This window comes from Marmota monax, unplaced genomic scaffold (genome assembly GCF_021218885.2).
Source record: "Marmota monax isolate L192 unplaced genomic scaffold, Marmota_monax_Labrador192_F-V1.1 WCK01_AAM20220418_F8-fsc00036, whole genome shotgun sequence".
NCBI classification, from domain to species: Eukaryota; Metazoa; Chordata; class Mammalia; order Rodentia; family Sciuridae; genus Marmota; species Marmota monax.
Genome location: NW_026694491.1, coordinates 3761641 through 3779141, shown reverse-complemented (window position 1 = coordinate 3779141; position 17501 = coordinate 3761641). Strand labels below are relative to the sequence as shown.

Sequence of the window (17501 nt, the reverse complement as noted above, 5' to 3'; positions counted from 1 at the left end):
TCATTATTTCAGTGAATCTATTCTAATTTCAACTAGGATCATAACTAAAATCCAACAGTGAAAAAATGTTTTTTTTTTTTATTTATAAGTTTGACCTAATTACATTTTAAAAGTCACAGTATTTTGATTTTCCACGTATAACTTGAAATATGTTTTTGTTAATAGATTCCAGCTGATGGTAAAAGCATTTTTGAAGTGAAAGGTTTGGAAACTAATGAAAAATATGTATTTGCGGTTGCTGCTTATTCTTCTAATGGGAAGCTTGTTGGGGATGCTATTGGGGAGACAACTAAACCAATTCTGGTTTATCCACCTCTTTCTGCTGTTACTGCTCGGATGTACCTGACACAGGTAGAAGAGATTTCTACTAAGTTTTTTTTTTTTTCCACTATGGTTTCTCTGTTAAGCACTTACTAAGTAATTTATGATGGAAGAAAAATCACAGCAGATATTCTAAAGCTCCTCTAATTCATATTTTCCATGATTGCAGGTTAGTCATATAACATATGAATCATTCTTTTTCGTATTAGTAAGTTTACTTATTTACAATAACATTTTCCCCCCTGGCTTACAAATGTAATACATAATAATTTTAGAAATGTTGGAAAATACTGAGATGCATGTATAGGAAAATACATATTATCTGTTATTATCTAGAGTAACAGCTCTGACTCTGGGGCAATTTTGTCAATGTCTGGAGACATTCTGGGTTGCCACAACCTAGTGGGATGCTACTGGCATCTAGAGGCTGGGGATGCTCAGCAGCCTACAATGCAGGAGACAGCCTTCCATAGCAAACATTATCCAGCACAAAATGTCAGTAATGCCAGGGTTGAGAAACCCTGATCCAGAGACATCCTTTCATTTTGGGGTGTCAATTTATCTGTCCATCTATCTATCATCTACATGTGCACTTATATATTTACTATATAAATATATAAGTGCACATGTATATATTTACAAGTATATGAATTTATGTGTAATATGCAATTTAAATCATAGGATGCATGTTATTTTACAACCTGATATTTTCATTTCATATATAATTGACACTTTTTCGTTCCTTGAGAATATTCTTCAAGAATATTTTTAAATAACTCCATGGTATTGAATCTTATAGATGTCTCATAGTTTATTTAGTAATTGTGGCTGAACATTTAGATATTTTCAGGTTTTTACTATTATTAAAAAGTTTTGATACATATCATTGAATATTAATCTTTACTTGCATCCATGATTACTTTCTTAGGACAAATTCATAGAAGAGAATTTTCTAAATCAATAAAGGCAGACAGACCTGAATTCCAATAATAGCTCCTCACAATAACCATGTGATACTAAGCAAGTAGTTATCATCTGTGAAGTGGGAATAATCTTAGTACCTCCCAGAGGCATTATAAGTATTAAATGAATATCATATATAAATGAATATCATTTTTAAGTATCATAATGTATCAATAATAAATGCATATTATATGTATCTTATATGTTTAACTATAGAATTTATCAGATAGTAAACACTGAATAAATTCCATTATTGTTTTTAGTTATGGATATACTTATAAATTAATGTTTTTGCTGAAGTAACTGTTGTCTGATGTTGCGGTTTGGATATAAGTTGTCCCCCCAAAAGCTCATTTGTTAGGCAATGCAGGAATGTTCAGAGGTGAAATAATGAGATTATGAGAGCTGTAACCTCATTAGTAGATTAACACATTTAATGGATTAATAATTTGAGTGGGCTTCAGGGTGGTAACTACAGGCAGGTGGGGGAGGCTGGAGGAAGTAGGTCACTAGGGGCATGCCATTGGGTACTATTTGTTGTCCCTGGATCCTCTCTTGCTTTCTCTCCCTCTTTCTGCTTTTTTGCTGTCATGATCTGAGCAGCTTTCCTCTGTGACACTCTTCCACCATGATGTTCTGCTTCACCTTAGGCCTAGAGCAATGGAGTCAGAAGACCATACATTGAACCTCTGACACTGTGAGCCCAAAATAAACTTTTCCTCTTCTAAGTTGTTCTTGTCAGATATTTTGGTCACTGCAATGCAAAGCTGACTTAAAACATGTCACCAGTGAAAAGCACACTAGAGTGACTCATTGACCTAGGTCTCAAGCCTCTAATTTTAAGCCTATTGTTGGCTGTAGAGCTGATGGCTATTCTAAAATTTTATCATATTCTATGGTGATATTTTTCCTCCTAATAGTTGATTAGTGCGATAAGCTTAGATCTCACTGGCATTTTATATTATCATATTTTTCACAGAAAATTAAATTGAGGAAATTGCTAGGAATTGTCTACCATTGGTTTAGCATGTCATATTGGCTCATGGTTTTCTGGTATTTTGATTTCTTTGGAATTTAATATGTTCCCTAATTTGCAGTGATGGAGTTATTGTGAGGAACTGAATATTTCATCAAGGCCTAATTTTTCTCCAGGGAGTGGTTTGACTCTTGGGCTCCATTTGGCAGAACTCTCATTGAAAGTTAATAAAAGTCCAAGCTATACTGCTGGGATAATGAGAAGTGTCATGAAGTAATGACCTGTGTTTCTTTATTGATACTATATTTGCAGTTCTATAGTTCATTCACGACAGTTTATGGGCATCCTCTCTCATAATTTTAAGTGGCTGAAGCAAAACTTCCTCACTTATTAAACCTCCTTAATTTATAACTTAAGTTTAAGCTTTTAAACTCTAGCTTCACATGCCTTTCTGTTAGAAGGGCAATCTAATTTTCATCAAAGTGGTTAGTTTTTAGTTTCAGGACAGTTCTCTTCTTTAAAACATATTATCATAAATATTTTGAAGTAAAATGCAGAGAAATTTTACTAGATGCTTATGATTAATTTAACTTTTGAAATTTTAGTTTGTACTTTTATTCGACATTATCCTATAAACATTAATAAAGTCAAGGTGAATCTATGACAGGTTTTCCATTAACATAGAAGCTAGTAATTTAGTCTGCCTGAAATTTTTTTTAGGAACTTTTTTGAATTAGGTTCTTTGTGTGAATATTTCTCTTCTCTTTTTGGCATCATTTCTTTTTATTTTTCTTCTTTAAGTAGAGAATGGCTAGATGATGTGAAAATATTATATTTTATATTGAAAACTAGAAATCTGTGGAAAGTATTCTAGTCTTGACTTTAGAGATTATGATTTTAGGCAAATTATTTCATCCTGTTTTTCCTGTTTGTAAAATGGATAAACTATTGAACTATAAATCAAATAGTGAGGGGAAACAATGGCTTTTTGAGATAAGGAAATGGCATTTTAAAATTCATTATTCCATTTGTTGTTGATGGACATTTAGGTGGATTCCATATCTTGGCCATTGTGAACATGGGAATGCAGACGTCTTTTTGGCATGCTGATTTTAGTTCCTTTGGGTATCTGTTCAGTATTAGTATTATTCTCCCTTCTGTGTTCAGTATTAGGACTGTTGATTTAATTTTAGTTTTCTGAGGACCTTCCATAGTGTTTTCCAAATGACTCTACTAATTTACAATACCACAAACAGTGTTATAAAGGTTTCCTTTTTTCCACGTCCTTGCCAACACTCGCTATCTTTCATCTTTTTGATAATAGTCAGTCTAACAGGTGTGAGGTGGAATCTCATCATGGTTTTAATTTGCATTTCTCAGATTATACATAGACAGTGAAAAACTGTTCAGGTTTAAAAACCAGGAAATTCTGTGGATGGACCTAGAGGACTGTAAGTGAAACAAGCCATAAGCCAGTCATAGAAGGACAAAAAATATATGATCTCACTTATATATGAAATATAAAAGCATTGAGCTCATAGAAGGAGAAAGTAGAATGGTAGTTATCAGAGCCAAGGGTTTGGAGTAGTCAGACAAAGGGGAGACAGGGTCAATGAGTATAGTATAGTTACAGTTAGAAGTAAGTCCTCCCCCACTAGTGATCTTAATTTTTATTATTTTTAATGTCTTTATTAGTGCATTATAGTTATACATAATTGTGGGGTTCATTTTGACTTATTCATAAATTCATGTAATATAATTTGCTGCATTTCAATCCCTAGCTATCTTCCCTCTTCTCCTCCTTTTCCTAGTCCATTTCTTCTACTTTGTTAGTCTTCTTTCCATTAATTTATTCTTTAATTGGTGCTATACCTAAAAGTTGAATTCATTGTGATATAGTCATATCTGTACACAGCATAATTTGGTCATTTCATTCTGCAGTTCCTTCCCTTTTCCATCCCCCCTCCCTCTACTATTCTCCCTTCTATGTTCATGGGATCCTCACTCTCCCTTTTTAAAACATTTCTTATTTTTCCCAAATAGGAGTAAGTTTTAATGCTCTTGCACAATACAGTGACTATGGCTAATAATAACATACTGTGTACTTCAGAAGAGCTAAAAGAGAGAATTTTAATGTCCTCACCACGAAGAAATGATAAATATTTGAGGTGATAGACATTTGATCATTCTACCATGTATATGTTTATTAAACAAAACATCACATTCTATCCTATAAATATATACACTTGTTAATTAGAAAAAAAATAAAACTTAAAAATTTATTATTTCATTCATTACAGTAAGTCCGTGAAGTGATGTGATTGCTTTCACTTTATAGTTGAGGAAACTGAGATAAATTTAATTCTTTTTCTGCTGATCCCACTGTGTTCTAGAAAGGATATCTCAGGGAGGGTAAGGTGCTTTCCCAAGGTTGCTCAGGCAGCAGATGGTCAGCCTGACACTTGAACCAGCTCATGTTTTTCTACGACTCTGTTCAGGTTTCAGGAAGTCAAATATTGGACATCTAACACATGCCAGTTCTTTCAGAGCCTTTATCTTTGCGTTTATTTTTAAGTGACCCTCTTTCTGCTCCCTGTCTACTGTTTGGCTCCTTCCCCTCACCACTACTCTCTGTACCTCTTTCCCTGTCGTTTTTCTTTTATTCTGTGCTATCTGGGCTGGTGCTGGTTAGCAGGTCTTCCTGATCAGTACTGGTGAGAGTTTGATGATGTGACATGAAGCCTTTGTCAGCAGTCATGGTAGTGACAGGAACAAGGGAAATGGAGTTCATACATTTTGCCCACTTTATAGATGAATTTATTAGAACTCTTTGATTAACAAAGGTCTGCCTTTGGACTATAACTTTAAACTTGAAAATAGTAGAATAATGGGTATAAAGATAATCATCTATTTAATAAATTTCAGTTCTTTTGTCTCTTATTCTCTAAGTATTATCATTCTCTCTGCTCATCTGTTTGTTGGATAATTATTCAGTGTCTATTTTATGCCAGGTACTATGCTAGATGTCATCTCTCCTTCCTATGAAATATGGTTTTTACCCATCTTCTTGCCACATCAGTAACCCTTGTTTAGATAATTGTGACTTATGATTTCAGCTAAGATCCTGATTGTAGGTAAGGGACCAGTCTTACCTAGGGTAATGCATCGAGGTAGTGGGAAGGCTCTAGGGTCCAGCCAGCTCTAGGTCTTTCACTTTTGGTTCTCTCTATATATCTGCATTCTTTTTACTCTTTTCTGGAAATTGGCTCTCTTTAATTCTTTATCTTTGGAGGAAAAATGGCAGTTCCTGAATTTTTGTATTTCTTTCCATTTCAGCTTTAGAAATCAACTAGCTGGCTCCTGTAATCTTAATTCCATATTCTTGGGAAATAGTCTAATTGGTCCATCCATGTAATGTCTAACCTCATTTCTGATATTTACCCACTGGCTTATTTTTAACCTTATCCCCCTCTTTTCCCTTAGTACTCCATCTGGATAGTTTGATAAGGGAGCCTGTGATCTCTCACCTTCTCCTCCAGTGCCAGGGAAGTTTAAACTGCCAGCCAGCATGGTCTTCCCAAGTCCTACTCCTAGCCCCTCTAAAGGCCCAACCACTCTCTTTGCTCTGCCCAAGCCAGTCCATACCTGCTAATGCCTACTCACCTCTTCCCAAGAGTCCCTGTGTAAGTGGTAAACTTTCTCTCAAATTCACCTGGCTGTTAGAATATATTGGCCTTGGTATCAGAACCAAACTTTGCGTGCAGGTCCATTTGGCCTTGCAGGGGCCTATGAGATACCCAGCTTGAGTCAGGCACTCACTCTGAGCCAGTAAACCACGTTACAGTATAGTGAAGTTGCTGAATGTCCCCCTTTATGGGGAGATAGAAACTATCAGGAAAGGACTTTAAAAATTGACACAATATTTGTTGAGTGCTTACTCTCCAAACTTGATTACAGGTTCATGATTCCAAAACATGACTGTTCAACAAAATGATCTGGAATGCTGTTTAAACAGGTTTCTGGGTTCCCCCATCAGAGTTCATGATTTACTAGGTTTGGGTTGGGGCCTGAGGATTTTGCATTTCTAACAAGATCTAGGTGATATGCTGATGGTCCAAGGATCATATTTGAGTACTGCTGTTCTCAGCAAGGTGAGAAAAATGTAATGGTAAGAGCTAGGTAGTAAATAACTAACACAGTCAGTAAGAAGATTATCTAGTATGTCAGAAGATGATAAATACTTTGGGAAAAAATAAGTAGAGTATGGTAGGGGGATTTGGAAATGTGAATTGGAAGAATGGAAGGTAGGTTGAAATATTAAATAGGATGATCAAGGATGTTGAGACTTGAGCAGAGACTTGGAAGCAGTGGTTCTACAAAAGGAATGGAGCAAAAGTCCCTAGATTTTCAGAAGTATACTGCTGTGTCTAATAAAGCAAGGAGGCCAAAATGGCTGGAGATTGGTCGGAAAGATCAGAGGTGTGTGGGCAACATTATGAGGACCTTGGCTTTTACCTTTACTGAAATAGGCAGTTGTTGGATGGTTTTGAGTAGTGATGTGGCATAATATGACTTCTTAAAGGTTCACCATAGCTGCTGAATTGGGAATAGACCATAAAGGGTGAAGGGGAAACACTATCTCTTGCTGCAATTCAATGAGAGATGTAGGTGGCTGCAATTCAATGAGAGATGTAGGTGGCTTGGCTAGTGTGACAGTAGTCGATGGATGAGAAGTGGTCAGATCCTAAGTATGTTTTGGAAAAGGGGTTAACCAGAGTTCCTGATGGAAAAAATATAAAGAGAAAAATAAAAGATGACTCTAAGATAATAGCTGACTAATGGGAGGGATAGAGTTGATATCAACAGAGTTGGAGAAAGTTGTGGATGGTGTAGATTTTGGGCAGTGGGGGATCAGAAGTTTAGTTTGGGGTATGCTGAGATAAATTGTATGAATCTGGAGTTTAGGAGAGAGATCTGGGCAGGAGAAGGATTTGAGGATAGTTATGTGAGAATTAAAAAGACTAGATGACATCACTAAGGAATGAGTCAGAAGAGGAAAAGAGAAGAGAAGTGCAAAGACTGAATGAGCCCTGGGAGGTATCAACACAAGGAGGGTGGGGAAAAGAGGAGGAACTAGACAAAGCAACTGAAAACGATTGTGGCCTTTGAAATGAAAGGAAAACTAGGAGTGTGGAGTTCTGGAAGCCAGCTGAAAGTTATGTGTCAAGAGTGTCAAGAGGAGGTAACTATAAACTTAATTATTTTATTACTCTTTAGTAGTGCTTGCTCCATTTAATTTCACACCCCCTCTCCAGATTTATTCTGCACCTCACTACAAGGTTAACCATCCATGAACATACTTGTATCATGAAACTCTGTTAAAACCCCACAAAGCATCCAGAATTTATAAACCTTAGTTTTTATCATGGCATCTTTTCTGGTTTGGCAATGTTCATTAATTGAACAGATATTGTTATTATTATTATTTTAAAATTTAACCTCTATTTATTTATTTGTTTATGAGGTACTGAGGGAAGAGAGGTAATTATTAACTCAACAACCTTCCTACATACCATCTTCTATTCTTTTCCATGGTAAATCCTAGAATTAGATGGTATGTTAGTGACTACTTACTCCAACTCTTATCTGATAGAGGCAACCTCAAGAAGTGACTCATTAGCTGCTCTAAGACTTGGTTTCTCTACTTTTACCAACATTCAGGCTTTGTACAAAAAATCAACTTCTCAGTTTCCCAATTTCCTCATCTACAAAATAGATATGGTAATAGAGTTCAATTCATAGAGCTGTAAGGAGGAGTCAATGAAACAGTGCATACACTTAGACCAGATTTGACTTTTGAGAATGTTCTGTCTTGGCTTCAAGGCTTTTTGGTAGAAATCATGTCCTGTTTTTAACTTATCCATCACATTGCCTATTTTTTCTTTAAAGTCTGATCTATCCTTCCAGTTTCTCTTAAATACTCTGTGGTCATTTCCAATACAGGTTCCTCACGGATTCTGTCTAAGCTGTGATAGTCTAAATCTTATCTCTGCCTGCTTCTTGGAGTCTTCTGCTTTTCTAAAGCCTCCACAACACTTATGATATCCTTTGTAGTCTTTCTATGATTTCATGTGATTTAAGTCTTTTACCTGATTCCAGTTTCATAGACTATGAGACCGTTCCTGAGCTGTGGGGAATCTACTCATTCAGTGCTTAGCTCAGAAAGAAACTTCATAAAAGATATTGGTTGGTTGATTATATGAGTAACCATTTGACATATTAGAAAAGTTCTGGTCCTTAAGTGGAACATATTCTAGTAATGTGTCATTTATATGCTCACTTCAATGAATTTATTTATACTTTGTCTCTTACCTGTTTCCATAAAGGATTGAAGCAGCACATAAATCATTTGGTAAGATTTTGTACTTTTACACATATATTTAAGTAGAATACTTTGTAGAAATATCCTTAAAGAAATATATTATACTAAAAGAAATAGGTAAGTTGATGATTGTCTTTTTTCTTCTGAGCCTCTAGGCTTCACCAGTAAAATAATTTATTTTGTCTAATGTTAAATTTGTTAAACTTAAAAGGTATCATGACTTCTTGGAAAACATTTCTATTTTATTCTTTACTCTTTTCAGTGTTGAATTCTTTGTGCACAAAAGCTCTGAAAGTGTCAGCCAGAAGCAGAAAAGAATGAAGTATATTTCATATATTGGGTTCGGGAAATCTGATTGTTTCTCTTGGAACAGATTGTTCATTATAACAGTATCTATAATAAATGGAGTGCACTGCCGAGATAGATGAAAATGAAATTAATTTGGCTCAGAAGTGATCTTTGTTTTGCTTATGAGGATTCGAAACATCCTTACAGAGTTTCAAATTTCCATGCAATTTGGAAATAAAAGAGATTTCAAAATGTGTCTGTCTCCCTTGCCAGTGCCCACTGTTCCCTCACTATGGCACTACTGAACAGAACAGCAAATGTGAATAACTGTAGATGAAATTAGCATGCAATAAGAACTTAGGAGAATTCTTTTCTAAAATATACATTTCTTAAATAAAAATATTGCATGAGACAATGTGCTTTGTGTTGTAGGTTGCCTATCAGGTTGATAACTATGAGTTGGCTAAGAAAGTTTTCTCACCAGTTTGGGATTATTTTGTTGCCTCACCACTCCAGGATGAACAATCCTCTATTTGTTTGAGAAATATAATGACTATTACACAGAGAAGGTAATTAGAAATATTATTTTAAGATATTAATTTGCTTACTGAAGCTTTGAATTAATTTATTTTCAATTTCTTGTTAAGATAGTCCATGTAAAAATATTTCTAATCAGAATTATAATAAGGGCATACATTCCAGGATCTTGAGTCCTTGCTAGAAACTTCCTCGCTAGAATCTCTCTCTCTCTCTCTCTCTCTCTCTCTCTGTCTGTCTCTCTCTCTCTCTCTCTCTCTCTCTCACACACACACACACACACACACATACACAATAAACAAAAAAATTACATGAAAACATGTGGATGAAGGTTATGGAATAAAAATATCAAATGCTAATTGAAGTAGCATCAGTTATGCCAGAAAACACAAATACTCCCTGAAGACTTTCATAAAAGGTCAAGGTCAGGTTGGGCTGAAGGTGAGGGTCTGATGGGTGGACTATTGTAATCTGAAGGCTTTTCCTTTGCTTGAAGGGGCTCCCAGGATTAGATAATCAGCAAATATAAATAGTCTGGTGGAAGCCATATAATATGGCAGGCTGTCTTTTGGCTTGGCTTTATTGTCATTTTTACTTAAAGGAATAATGTTTAAGAGTAGTGTCAAAAATAAGCATTAGTATAATTCCAGGTTGTCTTACCAACAAATCTAAAACCCAGACCCTCCCTCATCTGTTTGTTAATGCCTGAGATTTCTTTAATAAGAAGACAAAATCTTTTACTTCAGTGAGATAAAAAATGCAAATGATAGTTGAAACAATCGATAATGCTTTATTTACATTAAAATATAATTAATTTCAATTACACAAATGTATTCTTATTTAACATGAACAAGGGTGCTGGGTACCATGGGGAAGGCCTTGAGAGGTATTTTAGAGGAGAAAGACACAGGACTTAGGTTTTATGTAACGGGGTTCATGGAGCAAAATTTTTAGTGTCAAGGCACTGGGAAGCCATTTACTAAGGGGATGTGAGAGGTAGAACAAGTGTTTAGAGGAAGATAATGAATTTGGGGATGTTTTGAGTTTGGTTTTCCAGCAAGATCACTTTGTGAATATGAGATGCCAGTGGATGTATTTGTTTAGTGTTGACACCTCAAGAGGTAGTCAAGGCTAGAGGTAGAGATTTGAAAATTGTCCATGGAGATCATCATTGAAATCTTCAAAATGAGAAATATCTCCCAAGAATGACTATTTAGCAGAAAAGATAGAAGGTGGGCTCCAACTGTGGGTACTGCTTACATTTAAGGAGCAGAAACAAGAGATGGAATCAAGGGAGAATATTGAAAGGGAGCTGTCCAGGGAATTAAAGTTCAGGAAAATGTGTTGCCAAGGGAAATGAGAGTACCACCAGAGGAACTGGCCAGTCATATCAGATGCTGATTCGAGGTCAGGCTCAATAAAATGGTCCAGAGAGGTTGACTAGGATGAAAACTAACAAGAGGCATTTAGAGTTGGCCATTAGGAGGCCACTGGTGGAGTCAAGAGAGCCATATCTGTAGCATGATGGGCCAGAGACCATTTGTTAATTGGCTAAGGAATAAATGAAAATGAAAAACCACAACAAGAAAAGACCACTTATGTGGAGCTGGGTGGTGAAGACAAGAGGGAAGTAGGCAGAAGCTTGAGAGGAAAGACAGACTTAAGGGAATAATTTTGGAATGTGGAGGGTAGGGAGCCCATAAAAAGGGAGAAAATGAAGATACAAATAAATGTAGGTGGGGATGCCACTGTAGTGGCAGAGCCTTCAGGATAGAAGAGCACCTGGGATGGGCAGCAGGGGCTGTAGAATGTGAACAAAGACACAATTGGAATAAATGGAAATGTTGCTAAGAAGTGCTAATGTGCCATGAATTTGTAGTGAAGCCCAGCTCTTTAATGATTAAGGGCCTGTTTGATTCATCTTTATACCCCAAGGCCCAGAAAAGTGTCTTGTATATCATAGGCTTTCAGAGAATGAAAGAATGAGCAAAATTTTAAAAAAAGTGAATAAATAATTGACTTGTGGAAGGGATAGAAAAAGTGGGCAGTGACACCTCTGCGAGTGACAGCAGGCAAATTGATTATTGGATGAAATCAAGGGGTAGCTGAACTTAAGGTGCTAGAAAGGTCACTCTTGAAAAGACTGCACATAGTCTGAGCTGGAGAAAGAAGGAAATGGAGCCAGGAAGAGATAGGTGGGACCAATTGCACTGACAAGTTTCTGAATTTCATCATGAGGATGATGAGATGGTTTAGTTTGAGTTGCAAGGACAAGGGAACTGAAGTTCTCTAGGCAAAGTCAAGTTCTAGAGTTCAACATGGTGGGGATCATCTTCATGTATGAATTAACTAATGTTGGATCCCTTCCTATTTTGAGGGGATGGGAGTATAGAGAGTAGATGGACCCAAAGCTTAAGAGAGGAGCTTTGTTACTAACAAATCCTAAGGTCGATAGAAGAATACTAAAAACAAAGAAGGAAAACTGCAGATTTCACTGCTTTACCAGTGGTTGGCACTGTTGACTGTAATTTAGAAAAGAAAATTAGATATAAACTCAGACTTATTAAGATTCTCTGTCTTTAACCATAACTAAGTTTGCTATCAATGATCCTGTTTTCTAACCTTACCTACAGTAATTGTGTTATACTGATAGAAAAGAACTGTATATATTAAAAAAAATCAGAAAACTTTGCTACTAGTCATTTTTATGTATCTGTGGTGTAATATTTCCACAGCTTAATTCTCTTAGTTGTGAACTTGTTGTTAAGGGTAGTTTTTAATTTTAATTTAAGCAGCTGTAGAAGAATAGCTACTCCATGCATATTTGTTGCTGTTAGGATCACTGTGTTGATATAGAGAACAAATGAATCTAAAAAAGCAAGTTCTTGTGCTAAATAGATCATTTTATATTTCTACCTGTAACGTCATTTATTTCTTCTGCAGATTATATTTAGATATTTTGGCAGAGACTTCTTCAATCCTTTTATACCTTTTTCTTAGAAATATCTTTGTCACAAGTGACATTAAAATTAAAGAAGAAAATCTTTTCTGTGATAATATCAAAGGCAATGAGGTTTTCCCTGCTCAGCAAGTAAGTGAGTTAAAGTGACTAAAGTGGGATTGTATATCCTGTCTTGTGAATGGAATGAGACGCCATTGTATGGGTGTGTCACTTTAATCTGATTTTTCCACATAAATTTTTATGAACCCGAGTTTATGTTTTTTCCTCTTCTTTTCAGTTTATCATGTTTGTTTTCCTCTGTGTACAAAAGTAGTTTGTATTTCAGAATTCAAAACAGTATAATGTGTAAAGTGAAACCCAGTGTAATTCTACCACTTCTAAGAATACTATGATTTCATTTCATGTGATTTCTTGAATTTTTAAAAATATGCATGGATAAACCTATTATTTACAAAAATAGGATTTGATCAACTTGCTGTTCTGCAACTTTCTTTTCAAATACTTTTTATAATAAAACTTGGACATAGTTTCATGCTGTTATATATCAATGCCATATTCTCTTTAATTATAATATTGCATTCCTTTTGCAGAGGCAGGATTTCAACTTATCTCCTATGATAGATTTTTCAGGGGTGTTATGATCATTGCTCTACATACATCTGCAACCATGTAATGCTCTTACTTTTACTAATGATCCTACATTAATTTTTAAAATTCTAGCCTGAAGTTGTCTCTGTTCTGTCCCTTTTTAAAATTTATTTTATTTTTTTAGATGTTGATAGACCTTTATTTTATTCATTTATTTATATACAGTGCTGAGGATCAAACCCAGTGCCTCACATGTGCTAGGCAAGTACTCTACAACTGAGCCACAACCCCAGCCCTCCCTTTTCTTTAAACCAACCTTAACTATAGATGTTTTTGCCATCTGGGTTGTTTATTTTTTCAGTTTTTTTTTTTTTGTGTGTGTGTGTGTGTGTACCTATCTATTCCTCTTCTAATTAGTTACCTAGTAAACTGTTCCATGGAGTGTGTGCTTGTTTCTGGTGATGTGAGAGTTAAAAAAAAAAAAAAAAAACATGACCTTTTGCTGAAGACAAGTTCACTATCCTGTAGAGTCCAGTTACTCACAACCATTAACCTGTTCCTAACACATTGCTTTCTGTTTCTTCTTTCATCATATCCAGTCTGAAAATAAAGAGAATTTTACAGTGCTTCAGTGAATTCCAGAATGCTAAACCACCATTCTAGCAAAAACTAGTTGTATGGAAATTTTGGGCTACCAATCATACAGCTTCCTTTGTACATAATGTTTTATGTATATGCAGGAAAATAATGAAATCTTTCCCCAGGAAAGGAAAGGAGAAGAAAGGATTCCTATTCTTTTTAAGTTACAATAATCTTAAAATGCTAATTGCATAGTTTACTATCATTTTAATTTAAGTAGCAAAAGCATAAGTAGCAGAAGTATAATGAAGATTAGTTTGCTTTACTAAAAATTTACCATTTTCTCACAAATCAAAAAGGGAAATTGAAATCTGTTTATCAAGTTGGGACAATGTTATAGAGATGTAATATTTTCATTATTATTTGTTATAATTTATGGTTTTGAAAGCTATATTTTATTCTAATATTAAAATATAGCCAAGATTTTATCGCACCAATACAAAATGTTTTAGTTCCTTTTTGTTATTAGTGGTACTTGTATTGTTTTACAAAAAAATTCTGAAGTTTGAGATAAGATTGTATTATTTACATGTAGTGTTCTTGGAGAATTAGAATTGTTTCTGAATTTAGATTTTCTTCATGTTACTGGTTATAAGCCACAAGGATCACATTTCCTACCCTTCCTCTTTAAGAAAATAGTTAAGCACTTCATGCTCAGTTTGAGTAACAAAGCTCTTTTCTTTACAGGTTGCTAGACTGACTGAATGTGAGAGAATATTAGTGGCATTGGAACTTAGCATCTTTTTGAATGATTCCAGTTATGTTCTTCAAGCTGTGACTCAGTGTTATGGCCTCCTTGCTCCTATAATATATCACAATATTGTTTTGGTACCTGTTGTACAGGTAAGGGTATCCTCCCAACCCTGTATAAGGATAATTTTATAAAGGCAACTCATTTTGGAAAAGAAAAGCAGTGTGTCTCCTATAAGTACAAATAGGTCAAGAAAAAGTATTATAAAATTTCAGCAGTTAACTGAAAAACATTTTAATAAATTATGTCTGGGCAAACATAAATAGGGACATAACATGTGTTTCTCTGAAAATATTCAGCTTTGCTATCTGTAGTTAAATATTGGCAATACACTTTTCTTAGTTTTTAAAGTTATTTCAATTTTCATGTTCTTATAATTTTAGAAACAATAGTATATATCCAAAGCATGTTAAAACCATCATCAAAGGGAAAATATTGTGAATAACCTAAGAAGCATATGTGGTAATGGAGGAGGACAAAGGATTGATGAGATCTAGCAGAGGGAATTATGTTAGTTGAATGTGCTTCTGAGCAAATAACCATCAACCTAGTGGCTTAAAAATACATCCGCATACTCTCTCATTGTTTCTGTGGGCAGGGAGATTGAATACAGTTTAGCTGGGCTTTATGTTTCTGATCTCATCAGTCTGAAACAAAGGTGTTGGCTGGACCTGTGATTTTATCTAAAGCTGGAAGTTCTTTTTGCAAGTTTACTGGTTAAGTTGGCATTCCTATTCAATGGGAAGAGAATGGACGTTTTAATAAATGGCAATGAAACATCTGAATATTCATTTGAATGAAAATGGAGTTTGACCTCTATTTATGCTTTTAAGCATAAATTTAGACTTTTAAGAAAGTCTAGATGTATTAAAGACCTATATGTAAAATAAAGCAAAAATACTCAGGGGAAAAAAATCCCAAGAGGCGACCATGTGCAGTTTAGGGTTTGGGGGGTGGAGGGCCTTTCTAACTGAATTTCTAGAAACAACAAGAAACGTGTGACAAAAGGGACTATAAAAAGATTGTAGAAAACCTATAGATTTGGAAAACAGATCTCTAAAGCCGATTAAGGGTAACTGACAAATACCTAATCAAAAATTGGGCATATGATATGACTAGGCAGTTCTTAAGAGAGCAAATCCAAGTGGCTGGGAAACATGAAAAGAAGCTCAAACTGTGAATATTCATAGTAGTGCATATTAAATTAACAATATAATAAGATCTGTAACTCCTACTGGTGAAAATATATGATAAAGGCATTCTCATTCATTGATGAGGGAAATGTGAGTTATTATAAGCTTTTGGATTTTGATAAAGCAACTTTAATTTTAATTAAATTAAATCAATTTTAAACAAAATTAAAAACAAATATACCTGACTGTAATTCTTCTACTTAGTAATTTATCTCATAGAAAAAAATTTTAATAAAATAAAAAATACATTTATCTGACAAAGCAATATTATCATATGTTATTTATCCCCCAGGATAAAATTCCTAGTTAGCAAATTGCTCTGCCTTGCTCCACCCCTTGTGCCTGGATCCACATGATCTACCTACTGGGGACACAGTGCACACAGTGGTCATTGATTAGAGTATGCACTGTGTCCTGGAGGGTGGTGCTTCATCCTCTGTGGGCATTGCCTCAAATCTGGTGCTCATGAAGTTGCTACTTAGAGTTGGTACCTGAATATTTGCTGGGGTGTTCTTAGTCATGGCAAAAAAAAAAAAAAAAAAGCCAGGTACAAGGACAAGTGACAAGTGCCAGATATTAAACATCAGCTATAAAAGTATTTAGTGTGAGATTCTGGGAAAGGGCTGAATAAATGAAGTGATGCACGTTAGCAGCAACGCCTAAGCATTGTCCCTGGAGACTTGGAATGACTGTTCACAGGACAGACTTGGAGGAGACATGCAGAGTTCAGAAAAGTGTGCATAAATCCCATTTTGTAAAATAATAACAATCTTCCGAGTATGATGATGTGTGAGTGTATATATGTATATTATTATTATTATTATATATAATAATTATAGAAGCGGTGGGGGAAACCACAAGGGTGTTAGCATGATTTGGGGATATGGAGTGGTGCATGGTGGCAGAGGGTGATCATGGAGAGTAGGAATTTAAAAAGTTAAAAATACTTGCCATTGGAATAGTAGCTGAAAGCAATTAATATGCTTCAAAAGAACTAGTACCCATGTATTAATTTGTCCTTTGGAATAATCTAAAAGATGAATAGATGGCAGCTATCTCAGCTCTACTTTTCTGATGCTAATATTGTTCAGAAGTGTGTAGCACTATTGAAAGCTAAACTTAATCATCTAGCTCTTGATCAAATTCAAGATTGTATAATATGAAACAAGGAGAATAGGAAGTAAACATCAATATCAATTGATTTTGGGAGGGGGCATGAATGGTTTTAATTCTAAAGAAGACTGCATTTCAAGCTCCTGGAATCACTGTATAATATTTAATATACCACATAATCCTCTATATGGTTTTTTTTAAGGTCCTCCGAAGCCTGAATGTGATCATTAGTTTCTTACATGACACTCAGCCTTTACCTTCTATAATACTTGTCAAAATATGCTTTGTTTTATAGTTACTTGCATGCCTATTCTGTACTCCCCACTATGTTTCAAGTTATTTTAGGTAATTGACTCATCTGAAAATTGAATATATACACATTCTTTTATGCATAATAAATAGTAAATAATTATTGGTAACAAAATTTTATGGCTTAAGACTCATGATTTGAATATGAAATTGTATAATGGGTAAGGATGATATTTTAACACAAAAATCATTGTGCTTATGTTTTTTAGATCTTGATAAAGTGCTTAGTGGTTTTGCAAGGAGTTCTGAATGTTGTCCACTTGAAGAAAAATATTTCGAGTTTTGAAAGTATACAGCACATGATAGCTTGTTGTATCTTCTATGTAACAAAGGTATTTATCTCATTCTTTGTCTAGTGTTACAGAATTTAGGACCAGTAATGATTTAGAAAGTCAAACTACTTTTAATCACAATAATTAGAACACTTAAAAATAGCATCGCCAAAGCATTTTTAGATCAAAAGCAAATGTAATGTCTAA

At 34.8% G+C, this 17501-nt stretch overlaps 1 protein-coding gene across 4 annotated transcripts in view; it reads left to right on the top strand.

Annotated features, from left to right (window-relative positions):
• Positions 1-17501, top strand: part of Cfap54 (cilia and flagella associated protein 54) — a 295409-nt gene that overhangs the window by 67852 nt on the left and 210056 nt on the right. For all 4 annotated transcript variants that reach the window (XR_009224446.1, XM_046419397.2, XM_046419399.2 and 1 more), the window contains 5 exons: positions 166-351; positions 9363-9499; positions 12411-12558; positions 14344-14499; positions 17232-17354. Coding sequence is in view for 3 of the 4 variants with exons in the window: in XM_046419397.2 (XP_046275353.2) it covers positions 166-351; positions 9363-9499; positions 12411-12558; positions 14344-14499; positions 17232-17354 (750 nt within the window). In the remaining variant the exon portion in view is untranslated. The remainder of the gene's footprint in view (positions 1-165; positions 352-9362; positions 9500-12410; positions 12559-14343; positions 14500-17231; positions 17355-17501) is intronic.